Source organism: Seriola aureovittata, chromosome 2 (assembly GCF_021018895.1).
Source record: "Seriola aureovittata isolate HTS-2021-v1 ecotype China chromosome 2, ASM2101889v1, whole genome shotgun sequence".
NCBI classification, from domain to species: domain Eukaryota; kingdom Metazoa; phylum Chordata; class Actinopteri; order Carangiformes; family Carangidae; genus Seriola; species Seriola aureovittata.
The window spans coordinates 372,254-400,130 of NC_079365.1; the positions used below are offsets into that span (position 1 = coordinate 372,254).

The 27,877-nt window shown below is 42.3% G+C and overlaps 1 protein-coding gene across 2 annotated transcripts; it reads left to right on the plus strand.

Annotated features, from left to right (window-relative positions):
- The first annotated feature begins 1,157 nt into the window (after positions 1 to 1,157).
- On the plus strand, positions 1,158 to 26,388 carry optc (opticin). Of its 2 annotated transcripts, none has more exons than XM_056387527.1 (7): positions 1,158 to 1,308; positions 14,642 to 14,866; positions 16,503 to 16,659; positions 17,218 to 17,376; positions 17,470 to 17,672; positions 19,339 to 19,434; positions 25,552 to 26,388. In XM_056387527.1, exons 2-7 carry the CDS (start codon positions 14,651 to 14,653, stop codon positions 25,717 to 25,719), a joined length of 999 nt encoding a protein of 332 aa, XP_056243502.1. In that variant the 5' UTR covers positions 1,158 to 1,308; positions 14,642 to 14,650; the 3' UTR covers positions 25,720 to 26,388. The 2 variants fall into 2 exon arrangements, with proteins under 2 accessions (XP_056243502.1, XP_056243510.1); XM_056387535.1 differs by having other exon boundaries at positions 1,170 to 1,308; positions 14,639 to 14,866.
- The last annotated feature ends 1,489 nt before the right edge of the window (positions 26,389 to 27,877 follow it).

The following is a 27,877-nucleotide window of genomic DNA, read 5'->3' on the forward strand; positions in this document are numbered from 1 at the left end:
GAGTTCAGAGCCTCTGAATACATTAATTGAGAGTAGTGGACTGAAAATAGAACACTGAATAATAACTACAGAATAATGTAATCATTCATTTAATGTACAGGATATTTATACATGCATACATATAACACACAGCTCTGTCCTCTGGAGAGACTTTGAGACCATCTGGAGCAGGAATTCCTCTCTGGCTTCAAACCACCTCAAACAAGTGCTGTTGTCCAACAGAACATGAGGCTCCAGGGTGTCAGGGGCCCCAGTGCCTTTCATTTAACTTTAATTTTCCTGAAGCAGCAGTTCAAGATGAGGCCAGTGTGTGGGAAACAGTCCACAGTGAACCATGAACCTCAACCAACCGCTCAGAGCAAGAAGTCACAATCTACAGATGTTTAACAGGAATCCATCCATCCATCCATGTGAACATCTGGTGGATCCATGACATGAAGAACTGAGGAACTACCCAATAATAGTGTGAGGTACCTAATGAAGTGATCACTGAGTGTATATGTGTATGTAAATGAGTTCATAAAGAGGAAAAGATTTAGAGAACTCTTCTCACCAACATTATTAACATTATTAACAAATTAATTATTTATTTTTGAAAGTTATTTTTGGGGCAGTTTTTGCCTTTATTAGGATAGGGACAGTGAGAGAGTGGAAAGTTAGGGAGAGAGGGGAGATGACATGCAGCAAAGGGCCATGGGTCAGACTTGAACCCATGGCCGCAGCGAAAAGGACCAAGCCTAAGTTGTACGCGCTCTACCAGTTGAGCTTCTGGGGTGCCCCATTAACAAACTATTTATTAACAAACTTTCAGCCTGTGTGGAACAAGGCTGGTCATCAGTCCTGGATCAGAAGCACCAGACTGTTCAGGAGGATCATAGTGGATCAGCTAAATGAGACTCACTGAGACACGTAACCCTGAACACCCCAGTTTACCAACAGGTAAAACTGAACATAGTTCATGGGTGAGGGCATTCTGTGGTTTGAAGGAGAATCCGCTTTCTGTGTGTGTGTGTGTGTGTGTGTGTGTGTGTGTGTGTGTGTGTGTGTGTGTGCACTGGTGACAGCTGAGTACACTCTGACTGAAATGACCTGACCAACCCACCCCCCTCTCTTTCTGCCACGTCATCGCCCTTTTCTGTCCACATAAGGAGGCTTTGTCCACAAGCCACTCTGCGGCCAAGTGAACAACAGGGGCCCCTGGGGACTCTGGGACCAGTCTGGGAGCCGTCAGGGGACAAAGCACCCATTACACCTACAGGAGGACTGAAGGTTTGTGGAGTCTTCAGGAGTGAAGAGCAGAAACAAACAGTAAGTTCATCATTTTGTTTCCAGTTATTCAGCATGATGGTCAGTATATTGTTCCAGTTCATAAACTGTTCCTGTTAATACACTGTTCTTGTTAATACACCGTTCCTGCTCATACACTGTTCCTGTTCATACAGTGTTCCTATATGCTTTTCCTGTTAGTACACTGTTCCTGTTCAAACACTGATCCTGGATGTTAAAAAGAAAATCCATTCAGGTATATGTCTGCTGGAAGTAGCCAGCAGATATTTTTGATTTCCAGAGCCTGATTTAATCTCTGCTGGAATTCCTCCTGTGTGCAGACGGATTACAGCGGAACCAGATTAAGACCTGTTCTAGTTTCATACAGGTCTTAGTTCAGTGAAGAATGAATGTGAACATTAGTATCTAAAGTTGTAGGTTCTTTATCTGCAGCTCCAGTCTGTAGGGTGAGTGTCAGTGGTCCTGATGGACCTCATTCAGATGACTGCAGCAGTCTGCTTATAGTGGATATAAGTATCAGTGTAGCCACAGCTCTCAGTGAACAGCCTGCACCCACTGTCCCAGTAGACCAGCACTCACACAGTCCTGTCATATTCCAAAACAAACATTCCTCTGGCAGTCTGACTAAACAGCTAACAATGCTCCTTTGGCTCACTAATCAGGGAGGGACCGCTGCTCAGATTTGAACAGTCTCAGACCTGAGTAATGGTCCAGATCACTGCTAAAAAGAAAATATTGTCATCACTCACTTCCACATGCAACAGTTCACGATTTCATTATTGTAGCGTGAACACCATAATTTAGAATTTGCTCCCGTTGAAATGGGGGAACCATTTCTCAGGTAGGACAATGATGAATTACTTAATTGATTAATGTGATCAATCTCATATCAGAAGCCATGACTTCTCTATTCAATGGATCTCCAGTTTCTACTTCAAAGAACATGACAGGACAATGACAGACTGTAAATAAGAAGTTTATTAACTAGACTACTATATACAGAGTAAAAGCAACATTAATAATCATAAAGATGAAAATAATATTGAAATGAGCTGTGTGAAGAGTTGGCAATGGTGGGAGAGAACATGTTATGGCTATACACTATGGCTATATAGCTGATGATCACCACATCTTATGTACTTACCAATTTTATTTACAATGAAAACACTCATTCACCAAAGTGTCCCGTTAGATTCATCATGAAGCATAGGGTAAATATGAAAAAAACATACTCAGTACAGTTTGATCACAGTAGGTTTATTTATAAAACACTGTTTTGATGACAATTAATTTATGAATAGAACCAATGTACATGAGCTGTACTATACTGAGAACTCCTTCAAAATCTTAACTGTAATTTTCAATTCACACTAAAGAGTGCGTAAGGCGAATATATACATAACAGCAGCACACATCTATTGAGTGTCTCGTTTTGCTCCAGGTTGCAGTTCTGGTGGGTATGTTCAAGCTGTTTCCTACTGAACACCTTTTTGATGTTAAATTGGTAAATACTTTCACCTGGGAAGGTGGTGACTGTGCTAGAGCTTAACAGATTCTGTTCTTAAAATGTTATTACTATAATCTATCAACAACAGTAGAAATGAAGTAAAAGGCAAGAAATTGAACCTGTGAATACTGAGGACAGAGAATAATAAACAAAACAAATGTCTAAACAGCTCGTATGTTCTCTCATTCTAGTAGGCTGAACTGAAAGTGGTTTTCTGGCATCATCATCCCAGCCCATTTCAGAATTAAGGAAGTCCATGCAGTTTCACTTGTCCTTACATGAGGTCCTCCTTCTGTAGGCACCAGTCCTTCAGTTTTCAGTGTGGATACCTTTGAATGACAGTAAAAGACAAACACTTTAGTTCAGCCATGGTGGATCACAGTTAATGACACACATATACCAGCTTTCAGGATAGGCGCATGAATATCTGAAGTTGAGGACTGCTGTTTACAGTATTAAATGACAAACCCCTACAAGATGATGTTCTTGTATACATTGTGCGAGAGGTCCCCCATTATTATGTTACGGCTGGCTCAAACACCGAACATAATAATGGACACCACATCAATAGGAAGGTACTGCATATGCATTTATTACAGTAACTTAAGGACAATGCAGGAATAAATGGAGACCAGATACCTAGCACCAGAAAGGTGCTGCTGCAGCAGGATGTAGAGAGAGCGAGCTGAACAAAGAGGACCTGCCTATATAGACTCAGCCCATTAATCAGCAGGAAACAGGAAACACCAAAATAAAACAGGATGTAACATACTCAATACAATCAGACACCAGCGAGAAGAGGAGACAGAAAATAAGTTAAAGAGATAAACCTGAATGTTTTGCTGTATGTTGGAAAATTCAATCAGACAATTTTTTTTCTAATAACATCATAGTAACTTCATTGTTAAATTGTATTTATCCTTGTCCTGCAAATGTTTGCATGTTTGGGACCAGGTACGGCTAGCATAGCAAACACTAAATTATCAGCTAGCTAGCTAGCTAGGTTGGCAAAGTGCATCCATAATTCACATTAACTCTAATATCAATTTGGATGTTAACCTTTTCCCATTCTGTTGTCAAAACACATAGGAAAATATTGCACTAGCTTTTAGGGTGCATCATACACATTAAAAACTGTATATCAGCATCTATCCAGTTTGGTAAGTAAATGTTTATTTTCTTAATTATAATATTTAACAGTTTTAATGTGTGTGTAAGTACCGAAGAACGAGCCATAATTAGTGTGAACTGAAAACTTAAAACGAAATAAAACAGCAAAACTATGGGTGCAAAATTCCTCTATCAACAAATATTGAGAAAATAATAGAAATTTAACACAACTGTTTCAATACAATGCGCACGATCTAAGTTGTCCTCCGGTGACTGACCTCCTGACCTGCCTTGTAAGCTTATCAATCATTGCAGACCAGCCATGTCAATTAACCAGGCATGCCCCCAAAAATACGGGTTTTTAAAGCCTAATATGTAATTAATTAGATGATTATTTTCAGATGGATCTAAAGAACACTGAACAAGAGGTGTGAATTTGTGTAAATTTTTAATTGACTGAGTATTTTAATTGAGAAGTTGGCATTTTTTTGAATGGGTGTGTATTGGAGCCACAGTTTTTTTGGAGCCAGCCCCCAGTAGTATTGCACTTAAAGTCACTTCCGCATTGGTTTCACTTCTCAGCCCCACAGCCTTCGTTCATTTTTATATACATTCTATGGCTTTCAACTGAAATCTTCTTGCTTGATCACAATATTATGAGGGAGCATTTCAGCTGTGTATATGAAAGCATTTTAGTAGTATGTGTGCAAGCATTTCATTTGTATGTTTGTGAGGATTTCTATTGTTTGTGGGTGAGTTTTCAGTTGTGTGTGTGATTGTTTCAGTTGTGTGTATGAGAGCGTTTCAGTTGTGTTTATGAGAGCGTTACAGTTGTGTGTATGAGAGCGTTTCAGTTGTGTTTATGAGAGCGTTACAGTTGTGTGTGTGAGAGTGTTTCAGTGTGTGTATGAGAGTGTTCCAGTTGTGTATATGAGAGTCTTTCAGTTGTGTGTGTCAGAGTTTTTCAGTTGTACATGTAAAAGGTTTCACTAGTTTTTATGAGAGGTTTTCAGTTGTGTATGTGAGCACATTCTTATTCAGTTGTTTATGTGAGAGGATTTCAGAAATACGTGTAAAAGGTTTCACTAGTATATATGAGACCTTTTCAGTTGTGTATGTGTGAGTAGAATTTTTGAGTTGGGTGTGAGAGTAGTGTGTGTAAAACCTTTTCACTTGTATGTGTGTGAGGTTTTCACTATAGTATGTGATTGAGTATTGTTTCATATATGTATATGCATGGTAATTCTAGATAATGTTCCTGACGGCCCCTTATAATTAAATATTGTCTATGTATATTTCGACATCAACCCAATCATAAGTAGAATGTTAAGACCAGTCTACTGTGAGTTGTGCTGTAGCTGGAGACCCTTGGCTGGAACCCAGGTGGCCTCCCCCTGAGGTGTCTCAGCAGTTCAGCTCTGGTGGAGTTTACCAGGAGACTTTCTGTCTCAGGCACTCTGGATTTCTGGTAGGCTTCTTGTGGGCAGATATGTTATCTGTTGGCGTCTCTTGCGGGTTGATGTGAAATAAACATAATCAAACTTAACTTGGCTGGATAACTTTAGAGGAGACTGGCGTTGACCAGATGACTCTTAAACTGTCAAAAATCTTTAAGAAAATGAAACGTAATAATAATTAAAGTTACAAATATTAGGCGCTTCTGTTGTTTTGGTTCAGTTGATCTTTACTTGGCTTATAAAATTAGAAGATCGCGTGTGTAGAAAAAAATGTTTTACTTGGAGCACCTGGCAAAGAAACAATAAAGAAAGCGGACAGAATGATGAAGTGCAAAATGGCTGTGGCTAAAAGTTATGAGCTAAGAGTGTTTGCTAAGAGCTTAGAGCCTAGAACTTAAGGCTAAGAGGAGCTAAGGAGATAAGAGCAATGTGTGAAAAGATCACAACTGTTTTATCCCCTGGGGGCTGGTGCACGCTTCAGGGGCATCACCTATCTTTTCCTGTGTTTCAACTTGGAGACGAGAGTAATTTTCCATGGAACTTTTGAATTTTTTAATTGTAGAGTTTACCTTTTAAAACTTGCACATCCGTTTTCCACTATGACCATAAATCATTAAATTAAACAACATATAAACCTAATGCCACTAATAATGACAGACAGGAATAATACACGTGTGTGTTTCATATTAACTGTTATACATATATGTATATTATGTGTGAAACAGCAGAGTATCAATATGATTAGCAGTCTGATGATCGTGCTGTGAGCGATCAGATGTGTGTCTGTCACAAAGGTGTAGTCTTTTTTCTTCTAGCTGGGTCACTTGAGAACTTAAGAAGTAAAAAGGAATCGATTGTCATTTCATTTCTTCATTCACTGTGTGACTTAAAATGAACTAGTCACAACAACTTATTAGCAGAAGATAAGGGGGCGTGGCCAGCGCGCTATGGAGTAGCTGTGTTCCTAGGAGGCTCTGCTCGATTTTTATTTAAACATAAATTTCCCATTGAGATAACACTTTAAAACTTGCTAAAGTTCAACATAAAAGGATGATGAAGACAAGCAACAACAAAGGAGGGGAAAAGAATGACAAAGCGACCGATGGACTCGGAGAAATAGGTGAGACAGTCGGAAAGTTAGCTACTGAGCTAAACGAAGCTGGCTTAGGTGCAGCTTCCTCGTGCACGGAGTTGAAGCCATCCACAACAGACCACATGAGAGCCATCACCTCTTTGAGCGAAAACGTGACAACCAAATTCACGACCATCTCAGACACCATGGGCGCTATGCAAGCTACTCTGGCTACTGTGACAGGGAAGGTACGTGACATGGAGGAGGCCGTAAATGAACACGATGGCAAACTAACTTCACTGGAGACGTTGTACAAAAACCTAGACGATCTGAACGCCAGAATCATCGGTGTCCCTGAAGGGGCAGAGAAGGGTAAACCAGTGGAGTTTATTACCAAGCTGATTCCAGCTCTGTTCGGGGCTGAACATTTCACAAATCCGACGTTGGTCGTGGACCGAGCACACCGTTCCCTGGGCCCGAAGCCGGCGGACGGAGCTCACCCACGGCCGCTCATAGTCAGACTCCACTACTACCAGACCCGGGAGCTCCTCCTCAAACTTGCCGCACGAAATCCCCGCTACAATACAATGGGACGAAGCTTTTCATCTTCCCGGATCTGACAGCGGAGGTTCTCAACCAACGCAGAGTGTTTAATGAAGTCCGCAAGACGTGCAAGGCGGCCAGCCTCTGCTACGGCTTCCTTCACCCGGCTAGATTTCGTGTGACCGTGGATGGTGTCAGCAAGATCTTCAACAACCTGGATGAAGCAGAACACTTTCTCCGTGATAAGTTATCCGCCTCCTCGCCTTACAACAACGGTCACCAAAAAGGGATGAACATGTACTTTCAATAGAGTCTTTCGAGCGGAGCCTGGGAGGGAAAGGAGCGATGCCAACGCACCAAAGGAAAGTAGGGAAATTTGAAACGGGTTTCAGTTGTGGAAGCCTGTCAAGTTCAAAGGGGTGGGGGGGTAAGTTGTTCAGGGCGTTCAAACTGTTGATGTTTTATGTTGGTGGTATAAGGGACACATGTTATGCTGGGATGTTGACAGAGAAAAAGCATGTTGATAGGAGTATGAATGGTACATAATATCAGCAGCAAGTCACACAATGGCACAGTTAAGATATTAAGCTGGAATGTAAAAGGCCTGGGCAACCCAGTGAAGAGGGCTAGGGTTCTTACTCATCTTAAATCATTAAACCCCGATGTTGTTTTATTACAAGAGACTCATGCCAAACGCTCGGTCCAGATGGTGCTACGTGCCAACTGGCTGGGCCAGATGTATCAGGCTAATTTTGGGGCTAAGGCCAGAGGTGTGGCGATTTTGTTTAGGAGGAACATACCTTTTATCCAGAATAAGACAATAGCAAACCCCAATGGTCGATTTCTAGTAGTGTTTGGCAGCCTGTGTTCCACTTTGACTTTTGTGAATATATATAGTCCAAACTTTGACTGCCCAGAGTTCTTTAGAGAAGTATTCAGCTCTATCCCAAACAAATGTTATTATCGGGGCGATATGAATTGTGTTCTCGATGTAAGATTAGATAAAAAAATTTCAAAATCGTTGCAACAATCAAAATCAGAGCAGTGTTTAAATACAGTCCTCAAAAACTTAAATATCGTGGATATTTGGAGGTTGTTGTTTCCTACTAGTAAAGAGTTTTCTTACTTCTCTCCAGTCCATAAATCTTATTCTCGCATCGATTATTTTTTCCTTGATTCAAAACTTATTCCAGCAATGATTGATGTCACGTATCATCCCATATTAGTTTCAGATCATAGCCCTGTTTCCTTAACTCTAAAAGTGGAAAACTTGAGCACAACAGGCTGCAAAAATTGGCACTTTGATGCTGCCCTTTTGAAAGATGAAGTCTTTCACAAACGTATGGAGGAGCACATCAGATTTTTTCTTGAGGCAAATGATAAAGGTGATGTTGATGACTCGGTCTTATGGGATAGTTTAAAGTCATGAGAGGACATATTATTTCATATACATCGTGGAAGAGTAAAAAGCAGAACGCAGCTTTGAAAGACATGGAGTCTGAATTACGCCGGCTAGAACAGTCCTACCAGTCTACACCAACAACAGACACCTTGGGTGAGATCATCAAGTTGAAGTGTGAGTACAATACCATACTTTCCAAACGCGTGTGCTCTCAAATGGTTAGCTCAAGGCAGAGATTATTTGAGTTAGGCGATAAACCACATAGGTTGCTGGCAAGGCAACTGAGACACTCTCAGGCATCACAGGCTATACTCCGAATAAGGAACAAAAGAGGACAGATGGTTACAGATCAGCAGGGAATAAATAAATGCTTCAAAGATTTTTATCGTAATCTATATAGCTCAAACAATACTACTAGTCAGGATGAGATTAATGAGTTCCTGGAGAAGTGTGATCTACCCAAACTTGATCAGGATGCTGCAGCAGAGTTAGATGCTGAGATCACGCTAGATGAAGTTAAAGCAGCAATAGCCCCGTTCCCAAATAATAAGGCTCCTGGGCCTGATGGGTTTGGGGCAGAATTTTATAAGGCTTACAGCTTTTTGCTGGCACCTTTAATCCTCCGTATGTTTTATCGCTCTAGGGAAGTGGGCTCCTTAACCAACACACTATATCAGGGCAATATTGCTCTACTGCTGAAAAAGGACCGGGACCCCACAAACGTCTCCTCATATAGACCTGTCTCCCTTCTCCCGTTGGAAACAAAATTATTAAGATAAATTTTAGCTAACCGTCTCAACAGGCATATTTCCAGAATCATTCACCCAGATCAGACAGGGTTTATCCCTGATCGACATATATACTTTAACATGAGAAGACTATTTAACATACTATATAGTCCTCTTCGCGACATGGAAGATTCGGTTATAATATCCCTCGATGCCGAAAAAGCTTTTGACCAGGTCGAATGGCCATATATGCTGTCTGTGTTGGTAAGATTTGGATTGGGCAATTCGTTCATTAAATGGATCAGGATATTAATCAAGGAACCCACAGCCTCTGTAATCACAAACCTAAATAAATCCGGTCCTTTTCGGCTATATCGAGGTACACGCCAAGGGGATCCTCTGTCTCCATTTATCTTTGCTCTGTCTCTGGAACCATTAGCCTCCTATATACGCTCTAGCCCTGAAATACACCCTATAACACATCTAGAAACTCAACATAAGATCTCGGCCTACGCTGATGACGTTGTACTATTTATTTCAGATCCCAAGGCCTCTATACCTCCACTGCTGCAGTTAATAAATAAATTTGGCTCATTCTCAGGTTACAAGATAAATTGGGGTAAAAGTGAACTAATGCCATTGTCAAATTCAGTAGATAGGACATTCCTCAAGACAACTCCATTTAGAATTGTATCAGAAAAGTTCACAAGTCTGGGTATTATAGTCACAAGGAAGTTGAGTCAGCTACTACGACATAACTGGGATGAGAAAATTGATCAGTTGGAGAGGAATATACAGCTCTGGAACACTTTACCTATATCAATGGTAGGGCGTATTAACGCCATCAAGATGGTGCTCTTGCCAAGGTTTCTTTATATATTCTAATCTATCCCAGTATGCATCCCTCAAAATCATTTCAGGAAGCTGGATTCTATTATATCATCCTTTGTTTGGTCCGGCAAAATACCTAGGATCTCGAAGAAACATCTTATCGTCACCTTCCTAAAATAATGGCCTAAGTCATGTTTTGACAAAAATGTTTTTTTTGCCTAAATCACCCCCTCATGATGCTGGCCACCTCTGGTAAAATCGCCTGAATCCTCAGTTGAGGGGAACATGCAATTCTACCCCCGGTTGTATAATGGCCTATGTCAAAAGTGTGACTCTTTTGTTGAGTTTTTTGTGTTTCCTGAAAAACCTGAAAAAATGACTTAGGCCATTATTTTAAGAGGGTGTCGTTATTAAAAGTCGGTCCGAGGGAGGTTTTGCCCTGCCTCAATTCAAATACTATTATTTGGCTGCTCATTTAAAGATTTTTTCGTTTTGGATGGAGTGTTTACCAGGCAATAACCTGGAGGAGATGCCTGCATGGTTACAAATTGAACACCTCTCCTGTCAGCGCACCTCTCTACCAGCACTTATTAACAGCCCAATAAAGATTAAGAAGCACTTGTATAATGATAACCCGATAATTTGCAACTCTTTAAAGATATGGAAACAGGTAACAACAACTCTGAAAACACCCAAAGTTTATTTGGATTCTCCTATTTGCTGTAACCATGCTTTTAAACCTGCACTTGATGATGTAGTTTTCTCAAACTGGAGAGAGAAGGGTATTATCACTTTGAGAAATGTTTATATTGGGGGTCATTTGGCCTCCTTTCAGCAGTTACAGCAGACATTTCAGCTACCAACTTCCCACTTTTTCCGATTCCTACAGTTGAGGCATTTTGTGAAAACTCATGTTCCACAATATGAACGTAAACCACAGCACGTAGCATTAGATAGTTTCTCTCAACTCAAACCATATACGAGAGGGGCAATATCTAAATTCTATGGTATCATACAGAATGTGAATAACACATCGTCAGACCCATTTAAAGAGGCTTGGGGGAGAGAATTGGATAGGGAAATCTCAGATGAGATGTGGGAGAATTGTATTAAGAACATCCATGATAGCTCAATCAATGCAAGACATAATTTGATACAATTCAAGGTAGTACATAGACTACACTATTCTCCCTCCAAGTTGCAAAAAATATTTCCAGATGTGTCATCCCAATGTATTAAGTGTCGAAGTGAAGAAGGAACACTATCCCACTTATTTTTGTCATGTCATAAGCTACAATCATTCTGGGGCTCCTTGTTTGACTTTTTCACTAAGGCCTTTAATCATCCATGTCACCCAGACCCATTCACCATGTTGTTTGGGGTGGCCAACCCAGATAGTGTGAAAAGTGGTTGTGAAGCTAAGGCTATTTTCCTCTCAACATTGTTAGCCAGAAAATTAATTTTGCAATCTTGGAAATGTGAGAGGTCTCCTACATTTGAAATGTGGCTGAGAGAGTTGGGAAATGTATTACACTTGGAGAAAATCAGGTACATTATGTCTGCTAAAGAGGAAGTCTTTTTTAAAATCTGGCAGCCTTTTCTCGATTTAATGTCTAAAAACTGAAGTAGTGCTATTCTGTCACTGCGCCATTACCTATGTTCTATGTCCTGTTTGTCGCATGTCAAAAACCTCTGTCATAAATCTGTACGGTTCTGTGTAGCACCACCAACTACTGTTAATATGTATTTGCTTCTTTTTGTTTTTTTTTTTGTTTTTGTTTTTTTCTCTTCTTTCTTTGTTATGAAAATAATAAAAATAAATACACAAAAAAGAAGATAAGGACTGAGGTATCTTAGAATAAAACTGAGGTCAGTGGTAATGAAAGAAAACATTGTCCTTTGTTCTTTGTCTTTCATTCTTCTTCAAACGGGTTTCTCTCTGATCAACCTTTTTTTGGTAAAATTACATCATAGGTCACTGGGTTAATAAACCAATGGCATGCTGTAATGACTGGGGGTGATCCACACAAATAAAGACCAGTCTCCAAATACAAGTGGATGACCTGCTTGTTCCTGTCATAATGGACATGGCAGTTTGCATAATGTATATTTCTACCTCTTTAATAAAATGATGTTGTTTCTAACACTTAACTGCTGAGTTAGTAGCAGGAGTGGAGTGGTGTGTGGTGTTTCAATGTGTTTGTGAACTTCTTATGTTTTTGGACACTAATAGTAGCGTAAGTTAGAAACGACGGGTCCCAGTGTAAGCTATTATGATGGGCCCTTGGGCTGCCAGTCAAGAAGCAAGTGTTAGCGTCACATTCACAATGTGCTCCAGCACTTGTCTCCAAAAGAGCACTGCATTACGCATGTCCCTCTCCAGCTGTGCATCAGTGATGCCATGGAGTTTCCACTGTTCATACACCACACAGACTCCAACATGTAACTGAGAGGACTCGTGTAGTTCAATTTTTTCAGACTAATGCCCCCAATCTCTAACTCCCTTCACCCATGCATTGATGAAGTGGGGTGAACTGCAGTCTCCCAATAACCAGCAGGACTCACAGTATACACAATCCAATTTTGGAGATTAGCAAAGCCAGCTGCATGGCAGTTTGATGCCGGCTTTTTTTTTTGTGATAAAACCCTTCTGAAAAACAACGATTATGTTGATTTCTGGGGAAAGGACCACTAGGTTTACAAGACCCTGTAGTTATGATGTAACATTTTATATACAGGATCTAAAGTATTTTCATCAAAATGTCCCCTATCTGTGGGGTAAGGCTGAAGTGGCTGTGGTTGTGGCTGGTCCTCCTGCTCTTGTTCAGAACAAGACGACACCAGTCTGCTTTTGTTCAGAACAAGAGCAGACTGGTGTCACCTCAACCTGGTCCTGGCTTCTATCATCTCCAGTAGGTGTTGCTGTTTGGGTTGGGTCGCTTGAGATACTGACTGCAACTAAACTGAGGGTTCTGACTGGTTAGGCCTGCAACCGATAATATGGAAATATTAATGGTTATCTAGGGCTAGGAATAGTTTATAGAATAATACAATAATTCATAGGCTGACCTGGTAGAGACATTAATTTACTAGTAGCTTACAACTTAGCATAACGTTACAATTAAATAATACATGTCCAAGTAAAAAAAACATGTATGCCTTCTCTTAAAATTTACATCTAACACAATAGCCAAATGATGATTATTTAGACTGACGCTTCTAAGGTTATCTGCTGCATGTCTGTTGACACACCACTGAGGTACTACTGCTGCTAGGAGGGGGCTTGTCCGTGGGATGGTGAGTGTTTGTAAAAAGAAAAACAAAACAAAATAATCTAATTTAGGGAGCTTTGCAACCTTCTACTCCTGTTCTGCTCTCTCCTGTCTTTTCTTGCAACCACTTTTGTGTTTAAATGGCATGACTGCTCATTTGGCTTGCCTTGCAGCTCAGCTTGTCAGTCTTGACAGATTTTGCATTTCACCTGGGCGGAGTCTTGTCGTCTTGTCACATGATCAAATATAGACTTTTGGGCAACAATATACACATATTACCCAGCAATCATCATTGCATCGTTGCATTATATGACATGAATACCAAAGAAAATATTAATTTGATTGAATGGTTTTAATAGTTTTTTCATAGTTTTTATAGTGTATGTAGAATAATCCTATAATTTTGTTATACTTTGCTTGCTACTGACTTTTTTCAATAAAATTACTGACACCATGACAAAGGTGGATATGCACATTTTAGGGTATATATACCAAATAATCTCTGTTCAAAAAAAGAAAAGAATGGGATTTTGTGAACAGGAGGACTTGGATTTGAAGCATGTTCACCACATTCCTGGTAGAAGCCCAATACGCTTCAGACCCCCATTGTTTATACCTCCACTAGTGTCATTACAGTCTCTCTCCAGAGGTGTTTTAAACTGTAAAAATCCACTTCTATGATTCACGTTTTATTTACCATGGTTTTGTCACATAAAAAGTCCTCTGACCCTCTCTCCTCAGACCCTCTGTGCTCTGGCTCTCTGGACAATGAAAAACTCCCCAAAAAACCCTTTAATGGGAGAAAGTATGGAAGAAACCTCAGGGAACGCAAATGAGGATGATCCCTGTTCCAGGACAGACTAGACAACAGATGTCAATATGTACAGAACAGAGCATACAGGAGATTTACAGAAAAGACAATCAGGATGACAACATTATAGACTGTAATAAGGAATATGACAAGGGACATCAAACAACTGAGCCACACGACGTCCTCTCCACCATGAGGACCTGTACCTGACAGACTAGACAAAAACAAATTCACATGGGGGACTGGGACTCCTGAGGATTCAGATCCAAAACTTCTGGACTGAAGCACCAACAGCCAGGAGAGGAGAGCGGTCTAAGGACGGCTAACCAAGGACACTTCAACATATAAACTGGAGGAGCTGCAATTTGAACCTCCAATCCTCAGATTAGGGGAAGACCTGCTCTACCTCCTGAGACACAGCTGCCCCCTAACATAACAACTGAAAAAACTCTGAACAGACACCAGAAATATGGAATTATTTGGATTTTCCATGTTTTATTACTTAAATAAGTCTAAACACTGAGTCTGGTGACATGTCATGGACATATCTTCAGTGATCTCTTGTGGCTCTGTGAGAGTAACAGTAACATACTGACCCTTCTCCTCTCTTGATGTCAGCAGGTTGTCTTCATGTTTGAGCTGAAGATGTCTCTGCAGTCCCTGATGGTGGCTCTGGTCATGGTCATGGTCTTCCTCAGTCCCTGCCCTGGCATGTCAGCCCCTCAGGGTGAGCCAGATGATGAGGCTTTTGATGTGGAGAACTATGACCTGAACAGTGAGGACTGGGAGAATCTGGACGTCAACATTTATGGAGACAGTTATGATTATGATGACTTGGACCAAGAGGTGAGGGAGAACAGGATATTCATGTTTGTAGTAACTGTGATAGAACATTACTATTAATACTCTGTCTTTGCTTGTGAGGAGAGCAGGTAACTTTAGTTGTTACCAAAGAGAATATCATTGTCCTCTGACTGTCCAGCTGCTTAATGAGAGAAGAGAGGTTGACATGCTTCTTTGATCTGCCTTCAGTTATATATAAGCTCTGCAGCCCAAGAGGCAGACACTGACACTGCGCAAGGCTGAAAGAAGTATTGAAATCTCTTTGCATGTTTTTAAAATCAATTCATATATACAGTTCATAAAAAGACCCTTCAACTGAACATCAGTCAGAGAAAGTCAAGAAAATACAGTTTAACAGCAACAAAGCTCATGTTGGTCAGTCGTTCCATCGCTTTGGTGCATACTGAATAATATGTTGGATGTATTACTATAAGATTTGTCCAGACATTTGTGGTTCCCAGAGGATGAACCCTAATGACTGTGACCCTCTTATCTAGCCTCTAGTGTCACCAACAGGTCAGAGTTTTCACTTATCCAGTGAAATCTCTCAACATCTACTGGTTGGTTGTGATAGACTCTGATTTGATTCACATCCATGTCCACTTTAGGATTCATTGTAATCACTTTGCACCATCAGGTAAAATGTTTAATTTGTCTTTTACTTTGATTTATGACCAAATACCTGAAGACATTCCTCTGAAGTTTGTTTCCCTTGTAGCCCCTGTCCCAGTTTGTGATAGTACCAGTCAGGTCACTGATGCATTTTATCCTGTAGAAGGAAGTTTATAGGAATGTTGATCTTTTGTTGAAATAAATGCATCAGAGTCTTGAGCGTACAGCTTAGCCATTAATTTTAAATGTTTCCCACTAGAACAGGCGGACATGTTCTCTCTGAATTTTGCCCCTAAGATGCCCACAAGGGACAATGATACCACACCAGTTTCCCATGGGTATGAATGCTTTGACTTGGTCAGTGCAAAAAAGATTGACTCTTGACAAGCAGGTCTCTCTCTTACATGATCAGAATCACAACCTGTTGAACCTCTCCACACGCAGAGCAAAAATGCAACTTCTCCTTAAATCTATGCAGGAGCATTTCTCCTCTGGATCTAAGAAAGCAGTGGTAACTTTCTGCTCTCTAGATCTGATGACACAGATATAATGAATGGTGTAGCTAAGTTTGAACTTTTAAAATTCATCACAAACAAACTGAAAAACTGTATATTGAAAAAAAAGTAAAGAAGATCAAGAAATTCACTTGCAGGGGGATAATCAAGAAGAAGTGAAGAACTCACCTCTGGAGGATTCCAACCTCTACAGACTCTTCTCAGATCAGAGAGATGATGTCAACCAAGCAGACTCCACAGTTTGACCAACTCCTCCACATCTTTTGTTTAAGTGTTATTCATGTAGAGTGAGTCAGCATCAGTCCACTACCGTTCATGTGTATCATAGATTAAACAGTGAGGCAGAAAAACAGGTGGATGGAGCCACAATGCTTATTGCCCGTATAATATGAATGTGATGATGCAGGTGTAACAAAAAGATTTACCTACAAAGTAATAAATATCTGCACCATTCATATAAAATAATGTGATTTGAACTGTCTTCATCTCTCTACTCCCTACTGGAAGGACAGATCGAGGTGGGCACCATAGCACCAGACACCCCCTCCCCAGCCTCCCAGTCCACGGCTCAGCATTATGAGGAGGAGAAGACTGTGCCCACCCTGCCCCCAGCTCCCATCTCCCTGGACTTCAAGGGACCAGGACTCTTTGGTCCTGAGACTGGTTTGGGTAGGTCAGAGCATCAGTTGGTTGTTTATCTACTATCAGCAGAGTTCAGCAGTCGTCAGCAATTGTATAAACCTGTCTGACTATAATGAAATGTCAGTAGACTGATGGGAGGAATGGTTTATTACAAATCTAATACTCTGTGACCACTAATGACATCACAGTTCATGTTAGGGTTAGGGTATTGACAACTGCTTGTCTGAAACACTTCCCAGTCCAGACTGCAGTTCCTCTGGTCCTCAGTCAGACAGTCAGATGGACAGACGGACAGACGGACAGATGGACAGATGGACAGACAGAGACACAGACAGTCAGACAGACAGAGACACAGAGAATCAGAGGGACAGACAGAGACACAGAGAATCAGACGGACAGACAGAGACACAGACAGTCAGACAGACAGAGACACAGAGAATCAGACAAACAGCCAGACAGAGCCTGACTGAAAGACAAACAGAGACACAGACAGACAGAGATTCCTAGAAGTTAGACAGACCATGTGGCTAATTGTGGCTAATTGTGTTTCTGTGTGTTAAAACTCCACCCTCTATGCATGTGCAGGTATGCCCACCTGCCTACTGTGTGTGTGTATTGGTGGGAGTGTGTACTGTGATGACACAGGCATGGATCAGATCCCACCCCTGCCCAAAGACACCACTCACTTTTATGGCCGCTTCAACAAGATCCGCCATGTGAAGAACACAGACTTTCTGAACCTCAGTGAGGACCCACCGTACACCCACCCTGTACTTATTCAGACCCACAGTATTGGCGACTGGTACATCATGGCTCATACAAAGTTTTGTTTATCAGATAAGCTCCAGTCCATTGATCTAACGGGGAACCAGGTCTCAGGGATGGATGAGGGTGTGTTTCGTTCCCTGACTCAGCTCCAGGAGTTATTGTTGGCTGATAACAACATACAGGTCCTGCCTGAGCTGCCAGTCACCATGAGACGCATAGATCTACGCAACAACAAGCTGGTCAACCGTGGGCTACACTCTGAGGGCTTCAAGGTAAATATCCTGCACATATACTTAAAAAAAACATTATTTAATGTTGTGATTTTTCAAATAATTTCACACGTGAAGATCTGTTTGTCTCAATCAGTATCTTTGAAAACAATGACTGTAAGTAAAGTGTTGTGTGTCAGGTCTGAGAGAGAGAGATAACCTGATGATCTTTTAACCTCTGAATCTTCTCAGCAGCAGGTGAACTTTCGTCTCAGCCGTCACTGGCAGAGGATGAGCAGAGATCACTCTGTTGTCATGGAGACAGTTCAGCTCATGTGGTCTATGAATGGAAATCCAGTTACATGACAACATATGTGTCTGTAATCATATGGAGTTAGTTAATGAAATCAGACCTATTTTCATTTCAAACCAAAAACCATCTCAGAAGATTTTTCCTTTGCCTGAAGTTCATCAGGTTTTAGTTCCTGTTTCTGCTCGAAGGATACTGTGATTTATATGTAATATGAACCAGCTGCTATCTTTATGCATTTAAATTTACATCAGTGTGTATAAAACCACCCCCTGAAGTATTTTTGCACCTCATGGAAACTACAGATTCATAAATGTGTAGCTGAAACATAAACATGGTGGTTTCTTCACATGTTATTCCCTGTGAACTCACCTGTGTCCCACTGATCCGCCTCATACACTGTAGTGTCTTCTTAGCATATTTTCTAGGAATATAGACACTTGCCTCTGTCGGGGGATGCGGTTTCTGACTCGCCACTCTTTATTTTTGTAATGCGCTGCGTTCAGTATCATAAACTTAAACTTTCTCCTTACAAAATAACAAAAGAGCTTGCTTGTGTGGTCAAAAGACATTACCGATCTCCCCTTCTCATCATGAGCTCAACCCACCTGTCTCAAATTACTCATTCATTTATAGGATTTGTCACTCCCTGGTCCCGGATACAATACATATTAAAAGACGGCAGGGGGAGACTTTCAACCATACATGTCCATAAATAATATCAAAATAATAAGGTGAATTATCTTACACCCATCAAAGTAATTAATCAAACAATAATATCATAACAATGTAATAAAGTCATCATATTAAAGTAAAATGGCTCTAACACACACTGTTTCAATCCATTTTTCTACTAAGTCTATCTGCTGCTCTGAAAGCTCAGGGATGTCCAGAAAAAATCATTGGCTTGTCACATTGTCACACCAAAGTCTACTGGCTAATAGAGACACAGACTGACAACACATCCCGCCTACCATTCATTTTTCTGTCTATTGAGAGTTAATGGACTTAATGGAACTGGAGTACTAAATTACTGGAGTACTCAATAGTTAATATAAACATCACATTTAATAATTCATTCAGTATGTGAGGCATGTGTATATGTTATAGAAACAAGATGGATGGGTAATGGGTAAGATCAAATTAATCTTCAGTTTCTACACCTGTACTTGTATATGTGTCCTGTGACTCTATTCTGCACACACCTAGGTATCTGTGGACAGTTGCAATATAAAACACACACCAGCCCCCTAATGAATAATAGTGAGAGCCAACTGCTTCCCTCTGATCTTCACAGGACTGCAGCCATGCTGCTCCACAAAATGATCACATGATGGAAAAACATGGGAGATGTATGCATGGGTATAGGTTCCCTCTTGTGGAAACTTTCATGTGTTGCTGTGTCCTTCCTCTATGCAGGAAATGAGCCATCTGGAATTCCTCTACCTATCTAGTAACAACCTGGATTATGTTCCCACTCCACTTCCACTGAGCCTGAGAGTGTTACACCTACAGGTAGGGGCATGTCTATGTCACACTTCTTCTTTATTGTCTCTAGAGGAAAACAACAATACAAACAGCAAGCTGCTGTTGCACAGTATAACACAGTACAAAAAAGTAAAACACATTATAAAACAGTACAACAAAGTACAACAAAGGATAACACAGTATAACACAGTATAAAGCATTAAAAGATAGCATAACAGCCCAAGATAAGTACAGCACAATATAACAAAGTGCAACAGAGTACAACATAGTACAACACTGTATAATATAGTACAACACCGTTCAACACAGTATAATTCAGTACAACACAGTGAAAAACAGTACAATACAGTATAAAACAGTACAACACAGTACAACAAAATACCACATAGTATAACACTGTTGCAATGTGTTACACTGTAAAACACAGAACAACACAGTACAACATAGTACAACAAAGTGAAACACAGTGTAACATAGTACAACACAGTACAAACCAGTATAACCCAGTATGACATAGTTCAACACAGTATGACACAGTATAACACAGTACCATACGGTATAACATAGTACAACACAGTACAACACAGTACATCAAAGTATAACACAGTACAATATATTATAACACAGTACAAAACAGTACAACACAATACAACACAGAATAACACAATACAACACTTCACAACAACGTATCTAAGTGGCGATTGCTCTAAGACTGCAAGGGAAGCTCAGCTTCCCCTAAAATGTCAACAAAATAAGTGGTCAAATATGTTCTGTTGTGTGAACATTTCATTGACTAAATATGCGCTAGAACACGTTCATCTTTTGTTCAGAATCAGCTACTTATCACAGGTAACCGACATGACTTCCTTCTCATTCATCCCGCAGCGCCACAGCGCTTTACACAGTGTAGACGCCGAGCGTCTACTGGCTTCAGTGGGGAAGCATAGAGTGGGTTGTTCCACTGCAGCGAAACTAGACGGTCATTGGATAAATGCTGGGCTTTGTCCCGCCCATCGGACGCTCAGCGTCTCTGGGGGTCTATGGGGCAGTGGGCTGGCCCGGACGCTCGGCTTCTGCATGATGATTGGATGATCTGTCTGAGGCTGAGTCCCTTTTTGATTGACAGCGAAATGAGCGAATCAGCGATCTTGAAGTATAAGCATCCACTGGAGCAGTTTTCAAGTTTTTCATTCCGTTGTTCGGAGTTGATCTGGAGACGTTACTGATCCTCAGCGACTTTGTCTTTGTTAAAAACGACTAACGTTGTGTTTGGCCACTCTCTTCTGTCACTGCGAATTTACATATAAATAAACGGACACATTTTATGATGTAGGCCGAAAATGAGCTTCCCCTCCTTATAAGACCAGCAGCCGCCACTGATCTAAATGCAAGCACAGGTGATGGCTGCCAGCGGGGCGTTTCCGCCTGACGCACCTATGACGGTGCCTGTGGGGTAGCTGCAGGGTCATCAGCCAGGAGCCACCCTTCATTGATGTTTCGCTCCATTATTCCCGGAACATCTCGTGGTGGTGGAGCAATGGCAGGGACGTCTCCCTGCCGCCCCCCCTGCAGCTACCCCTAGGACCTTTGACATATCCTTCCTTCTCAGCCACAGCCAGAAGCTGGCTCTTTCTGCCTCCTCTGCCAATTCCTTGGATGCCTTATTCAGCTTTGGCCCGGTCACTCCGATGCTCCTCAGGAGATGCTGGATGGATGTTCCAATAAACCCCCTGCAGCCAACTTCCGTAGGGCAGATAACGGTCGCCCACCCTGCTTCTTGACACTCAGCTGCCAGCTCGGTGTATTTCGCCTTCTTTCTTTCGAATGTTGCCTCCATTCCTTCCTCCCAAGGGACTGTGAGCTCTGCCAGGATCACTGTTTTGGCCGAGGGGGACCACAGGATGATGTCTGGTCTCAGAAAGGTCGTGATTATCTCTGGCGGGAACTTGAGCTGCCGGTCAAGGTCCACTCTTAAGTTCCAGTCACATCCAGGTGATAGCAGTGATTTTCTCTCCCTCTGGGTGATGTTCTGAGCCCCTGCCCCTTGTCCTACAATATGGATCAGCTTCCGTACTGTTGAGGGATGGTCTTTGGCAGCTTCCAGCCTTCGTTCCTCGAGGACTTCTGCCAGCTTCCGCAGGACCTGGTCCTGTAGCGACCCTGAGACAGAGCTGTTTTGCAACTGGACAGGATGTGCTGGGATGTGCTGTGGACTTGTGACAGTTTTCCTCTGAGCCGTACCACCGACTCAGATTGCTGCAGCTGGGGAGGGTGTTGTAAGTGGCCCGAATGAGGAAACTTAACCTTGCTTGAGGCATCTTCCACATGTCGGACCACTTGATGGTCCTGTCGACTACTCCTGCCCAGGTTGTCCAACGTCCTTGTTGCCGCTGGCTGAGTGCTCTGACCTTGTACTGCTCCTCCTTGCTCATGACCACCTCTTCAATCACCAGGTCTTTCCTCTCCTTTCTTCTGGCTTTGGACCAAAATTTGGGGGGGGGGGCTACTACCCACCCCAAACCAGCTCTCCCTGACTGTGTCCTGTCAACAACTTCTCTGTGCATCAGCCTGCTGATGGCCTAGTCGACAGCCTCTTCGGCCTTCCACTTGCGTCATGTTTGAACCGGTGCCTTGGTGTTTTTTACAAACGGGTCAGTTGAGTCTCTCAGCTCTACTACGAGCCTCGCCTTCTCCTGTCTGTAGCCCAGGTTGATGGACTGTGGCAGCTGGAGATTGTTTTTCCCAAACAGACCTATGTTGGAGAGGCTCCGGGGTAAACCAAGCCACTTGCGAATGAAACTGTTGGCCTTGGCATCCATCCTCAGTACTGTGGATGTAGTGATCTCACACAGCTTCAAGGGCCACATCAGACGCTGATAGAGGGTGAATTGGTAGCACCAGACTTTAAGCTTCCCTGGGAGGTGGCTCTTGTCAATCCTCTCCAGGCCGTCAGAAAGCTGTTCCATGACGGTGGCAGGCATGTGGGTGTCAGACAGTTCAGCCGTATACAGTCTTCCCAAGCTTTGGACAGGTTGTTATGCCAGCAGTGGAATCCTTACTCCATCCACTGTGAAGAAGATGAGGTTGTTCCTGGCTCCTTTCCGGATTGAGAGACTGCGAGACTTTGCTGGTTTGATTCTCATTCTGGCCCATCCGAGGAGCTCCTCAAACCTCTTTAGGAGCCTGGCAGTACATGCCGCTGTTTGGAGAAGGCTTGTTACATCATCAATGTAACTCCGCAAACTGGTAGTCCTTGGTCAGACTGTGATTTTACTCCTTGGACCATCTGCCTGCCGCCAATTTCAATTACCTCAAAGGCTGCCATAAAGAGGATGGGAGAGATTGAGCAACCCATTGCAATGCCTTTCTCGAGCTGATGCCAGCTAGTGGTAGCTTCCTGTGTAGTGTAACAGACTTGGAAACTGCTGAAGTAGTTGGATACCAGTCTTTGGATGCAGGTTGGGATATGGAAGAACTCTAAGGCAAAGGTGATAAGCTGGTGTGGGACAGAACCGTAGGCGTTTTCCAGATCCAGCCAGACAACATGCTGGTCTGACTTCTCGCGCTTGGCTGTCTGAATCTGGTTCCAAATCATGGTTTAGTGTTCCACACAGCCAGGGAATCCTGGGATGCCTGCTTTCTGGCAGCTGGTGTCAATATAGCTGTTTTCTAGGACATAGCTGGTCATTCTCTTCACCACCACTGAGAAGAAAACCTTCCCTTCCACATTCAGTAGAGCAATTCCTCTGAACTGGTTGATATTACGGGAATCCTGCTCTTTTGGGATAAAGGTAGTCACTGCTTTGGTCCACTCTGATGGGATGGCTTGTGTCTTCCAGGCAACTCTCATCAGTTTCCAAAGGAGCTTCAGCACCATCGGGCAGCTCTTATATACCCTGTATGGCACGCCATTCAGACCTGGCGCTGAGACGGATCTTGCCTTGTCTACCACCTGCCTGATCTCAGCCTACCTTGGTGGTGTTGTGTCCAACTGAGATTCAGGCTCAGCAGGGCGGGGCACGTGTCCTGGTGAACCAAGTGGAAAGTTCTTCTCCTTGTCACCTAGCTGTCTTTTCATGTGCTCCTCGAGCTCCTGTGCAGTGGTTTCCAACTTCCCATTCTTTTTCTCCTCAAGTAGGCTCTTGGCAAAATTGAAGGGGTCCCGGAAGAACCTCGCTCTCTCTTTCTCTTTCTTGCTTCTCTGTCTCCGGATCCACTCAGCCCTCCGCAAGGTCGCCAGCCTGTCTCTGATTTGGACCCAGAGTGCCTTCAGACCTTCTCTCTCATTCTCGTCAGCTTTCCTCCAGGCCTTCCTGAGTGACCGCCTCTCCTTTACCAGCTTGAGTTTCTCCTTCTCTCGGATCCCTGGCTCCCTGGGGGTCTTCTTCCTTCGCACCATTTCTCCAAATCTCTCCCTGCCTTCTTCGTATATGATGTTACCGAAGAGGTTCAGCTTGGTGGTTGCGCTCCCTTGCAGAGATTTTCCAAGGATGGTATGCAGGTCTTGGTCAAGACTTCTCCACGCCTCTTTGTCACTGGCTTTGGGCCACTTGACTTTGGGTTGTCTGGTTGGTCTCTCCCTTCTTGCTTGTGTCGGGGGTTCACTGCTAGGGGTCTCCTCCTGATGCTCATTCTGTGGGGTGGGCACTGGGTGTTGTCTGTGCTCCTGCTGCTGGGAAAGGTGCTCTTCTTCCCCCTGGCAATCTGCAATATTGGAAACAGCAGCACTGTGGTGCTCAACCTGGCTCTGTCTCCTGCTTGTCTGATCTGCTGGTGCAGTGCAAGATTGCATGTGGCTCGTTCCTCCACACTTCGTCCTTCCCCTGGTGGATACGCAGGCCCCTATGAGTCGTCACTTTCGACCACCCACAGCTACATTTTCTCAGGATCCGTTGCTCGTTCGTGATTGTCGTTCCAGTTGATACCATGTTGTCTGTCCTATTTGGTCCATCTTCCATCCCGCCTCTCTGTGGACCTTCGGGCTGATTTTTCTTATTTGTGCTCGTAGTTGGTTGGGGTGTCCATCTTGACGAGGACCTGTGGAGTGGGTAACTGGCCCGTCCACACCCAGTGCATTCTTTCCTGCTGCCAGTCAGTCTTACCTGACCGTCCTCCAGTCTTTCCTGGATGCCAACTGCCCTGTTCGCAGTGGTCACTGGTGTCCCAGAGGAACTAAATGCAAGCACAGGTGATGGCTGCTTGCAGGGCGTTTCCGCCTGACGCACCTCCGACAGTACCTGTCGGGTAGCTGCAATGTCAACACAGTACATAACAATACATCACAGTACACCAAAGTACAACACTGTACAACACAGTACAACACAATATAACTGTCCCTGCTGAACCACAGGCTTGGACTCAAACGCAGACACAGACTCAGTTTAAACATCAGTCCTTTTAATCAGAACGAGGTCGGTACACAGGTGATTAGTCAGAAGGGCAACAGTGTCCAAATCAGCAGGCAAAAGGCAAGGTCAAAAGGCAAAAACAGGTCAGGAAACTACTGGCTCTAAGAAACTCACAAGGAAAAATGCTGGAACGCTGTCACGAGGGAACAAGACGAACTGGCACAGAAGGAAGGGGACACAAAGACTATATACTCATGAGGGGAGACAATGAGTTACAGGTGCAACAAATTATGGCAGGGCAGGAAATCACACAGGAGGGAAACACACTTGGGCAGACAGTAAAGGACCTGAAGAGCTGAGTATCAAAGTAAAATAGGAAGTACGAGACAAACAACACTAGGAGAAACAAAAAGGTAACTGAACTATCCAGACGGGGCCTGACAATAACACAGTACAACACAATACAACACAGTATAACACAGTACACCACAATACAACAGAGTAGAACACAGTAGAACACAGTACAAAATAGTATAATAAAGTACAACACAGTACAACACAGAGCAACACAGAACAACACAGTACAACATGGTATAACTCAGTATTACGCAGTATAACCCAATAACACACAATGTAACACAGTATACTACACTATAACACAGTACATCACAGAACAACACAATACAGGGATTGCTTGGATGTCAAGACAACACAGATAAATGAATTTTGCAATATTAATTACACTACACAGAGCCAACCCAGATGTTGAGTGTTAAAAATTCTTCCTCACAATCAGGACAACAACATCCAGTCTCTGCAGGAGGACACCTTCTGTGACCGTCACGATCGCAACTTCATCCGCCGCAACCTCGAGGACATCCGCCTGGACAGCAACCCCCTGAACATCAACCTGTTCGCCCAGGCCTACGTCTGCCTGCCTCGCCTGCCTGTAGGGAGCCACTGACGCCTGCCTGAGCCATAGTTTCAGCTCCAGTAGAGAAATGATGCAAGAATAGAAGCTGTTTGAATGTAATGTGTGTTTAGTGTTAGTATTGTGGTAAGGATTAATCAGGGTTGTCAACACTCAAGGCTTTATCTAAATATTCACTGTAATAATATTGAACTAATATGTTAGAAAACAGCTGCACATTTCCATAGAAACATAGCAACATCATCATTCATGTAAGGTCATGTTAGTGTCCACCTGGTGTACAGTGGATTAATCAGACTGCAAACAGCTGCTGCTTTTGGTTCATCAGTGGAGTTTGACCTGAAAGAGACTGAAAGGCTCTGTAGACCTAAGAAAACTAAGCGAAAGTCTCCTCTTTTAACCCTTTGAACACTCAGCTGTCTTGGTTTGATTATCTCTCTTTATATTTTACTGGGTTATTCAGAAACATCATCATTTGCTGTGTCATTGCTAGATCAATATATCAATTTTGTAGGACATGTTATGTTTTCAGACTCAAATTCTTCTTTTTCTGTTTTTCCTTATGTCCTCAACACATAATAACAAACAGCTGTATATGAATGTATACAAGGTTAGTGTTTCTGGATTGTAAGATCATGTTCAAGGGGCATTGTGCACCACTGTCAAAATACTGTGACATGACATAAAACTCATGTTCATAGATTTCATTACCTCCTGTGTTTTCCTATATATTCCTCTTGACTCTAGCACAGTTCTATAGTCCTTGCACACCCCAAGACTTTGGTAATAAGTCCATGAGGGCTCATCTCTGCCAATATGTATAATCTAGTGTTTGAGTGTGGAGTTTCTCTCACATCTTTATTTAAGAGTGTCTTTTATTCATGGTCTTTCATTTTGAGAGCTTGATTTCTTAATTTTATGTTCAGATTTTTTTAAATTGTGTCCCCCCTCTCTGAGACAGACTGTCTGCTGTCTGATAAATGAGCTTCAGTTTGTATTTTCTTCTCCTTAATCTCAGGCTGCTTCTCTGAGCTCTGCTCCCTACCTTTGCTCTCAGATTTCTGCTCTCCTTACTGATCCTGTCAAATTTTTCAAACCATACCAGCCAGGCATGATGTTGACCAATGAAAGTTGTTTAAAAAACCTACTGGTAGAAATACTTTATACTACTATACTTTCTGTTTATAATAATAATAATAATAATAATAACAATAATAATAATAACTAGAAAATTCCAGGGAAATTTTGAGTGCCACGGGGGCTACTGCCGGGATGAGTACATGATTTTCCAGTGTTCAAAAGTCACCCTGATCATATTCTGGTTTTGAGAAATGTCTTGATATAAAAGACTCTGATATAAAACAATGTCACATCCCTCCATCATGTATTATGTGGGAAATATCTCATATTCTGTGTTGTTTTTTTTAATAAAACAAGAGGCAACATGTCTTCAAACTGGCATTTAAAGGGTTAAAATCCTGAAAACTAATAAACATTTGGTAGGTTTGAGCAGAACTGAAGTGGTTTAAGAGATTTATGCAAAAAAAGCAGAAAAAAATATTGATATATGATGATTTTATATAATTTTCTTTGTGTGTCCTTTTTTGGACGCGAGGAACCCCAGAGGGTACAAAATGTGTTACCAGTGTATAATAGACCTGTAACAGTAACTGACATTAGATTTTAAAAATATGTCAAAAAAGACACTTTCTTGCAGAAATCCATACCTTCAGCTGTAACACAGCCAAAATGATCAGCAAATCAAAAAGGAAAAGTGAAGAAAATGTCCAAAAAAGGACAGAGGGACCCCTGAGGGTTAATAAATCCCATGAACCGCTATTTAAATTACCACTATTATGTTTTTTTCTGTGCTAAATTTAACATTACTGGGGAGGAGAGCAACGCGACTAGAAGTGACAGCGAGAGAGGGCTAGTAGCTTCTCCTCTCCTCTGTCTCAGCGGAGACCGTCACAACTTCATTCACTCTTTTAACAAAACAAAAAAAAAAGCAACGAAGGAAGCAGTAAATGGACTTACATATTTAAGACCTAACTAAATGTGATTTAAGACCTAACATGCGGCTAATGTAAAGCTAGCGGAGCTTGGAGAGTTGGTTATCTGGTTGCTAGGCACACGCACGCACGCACACAGGTCAGGAGCTGCCGTTGCCATGGCAATGTCAAAATCTGCC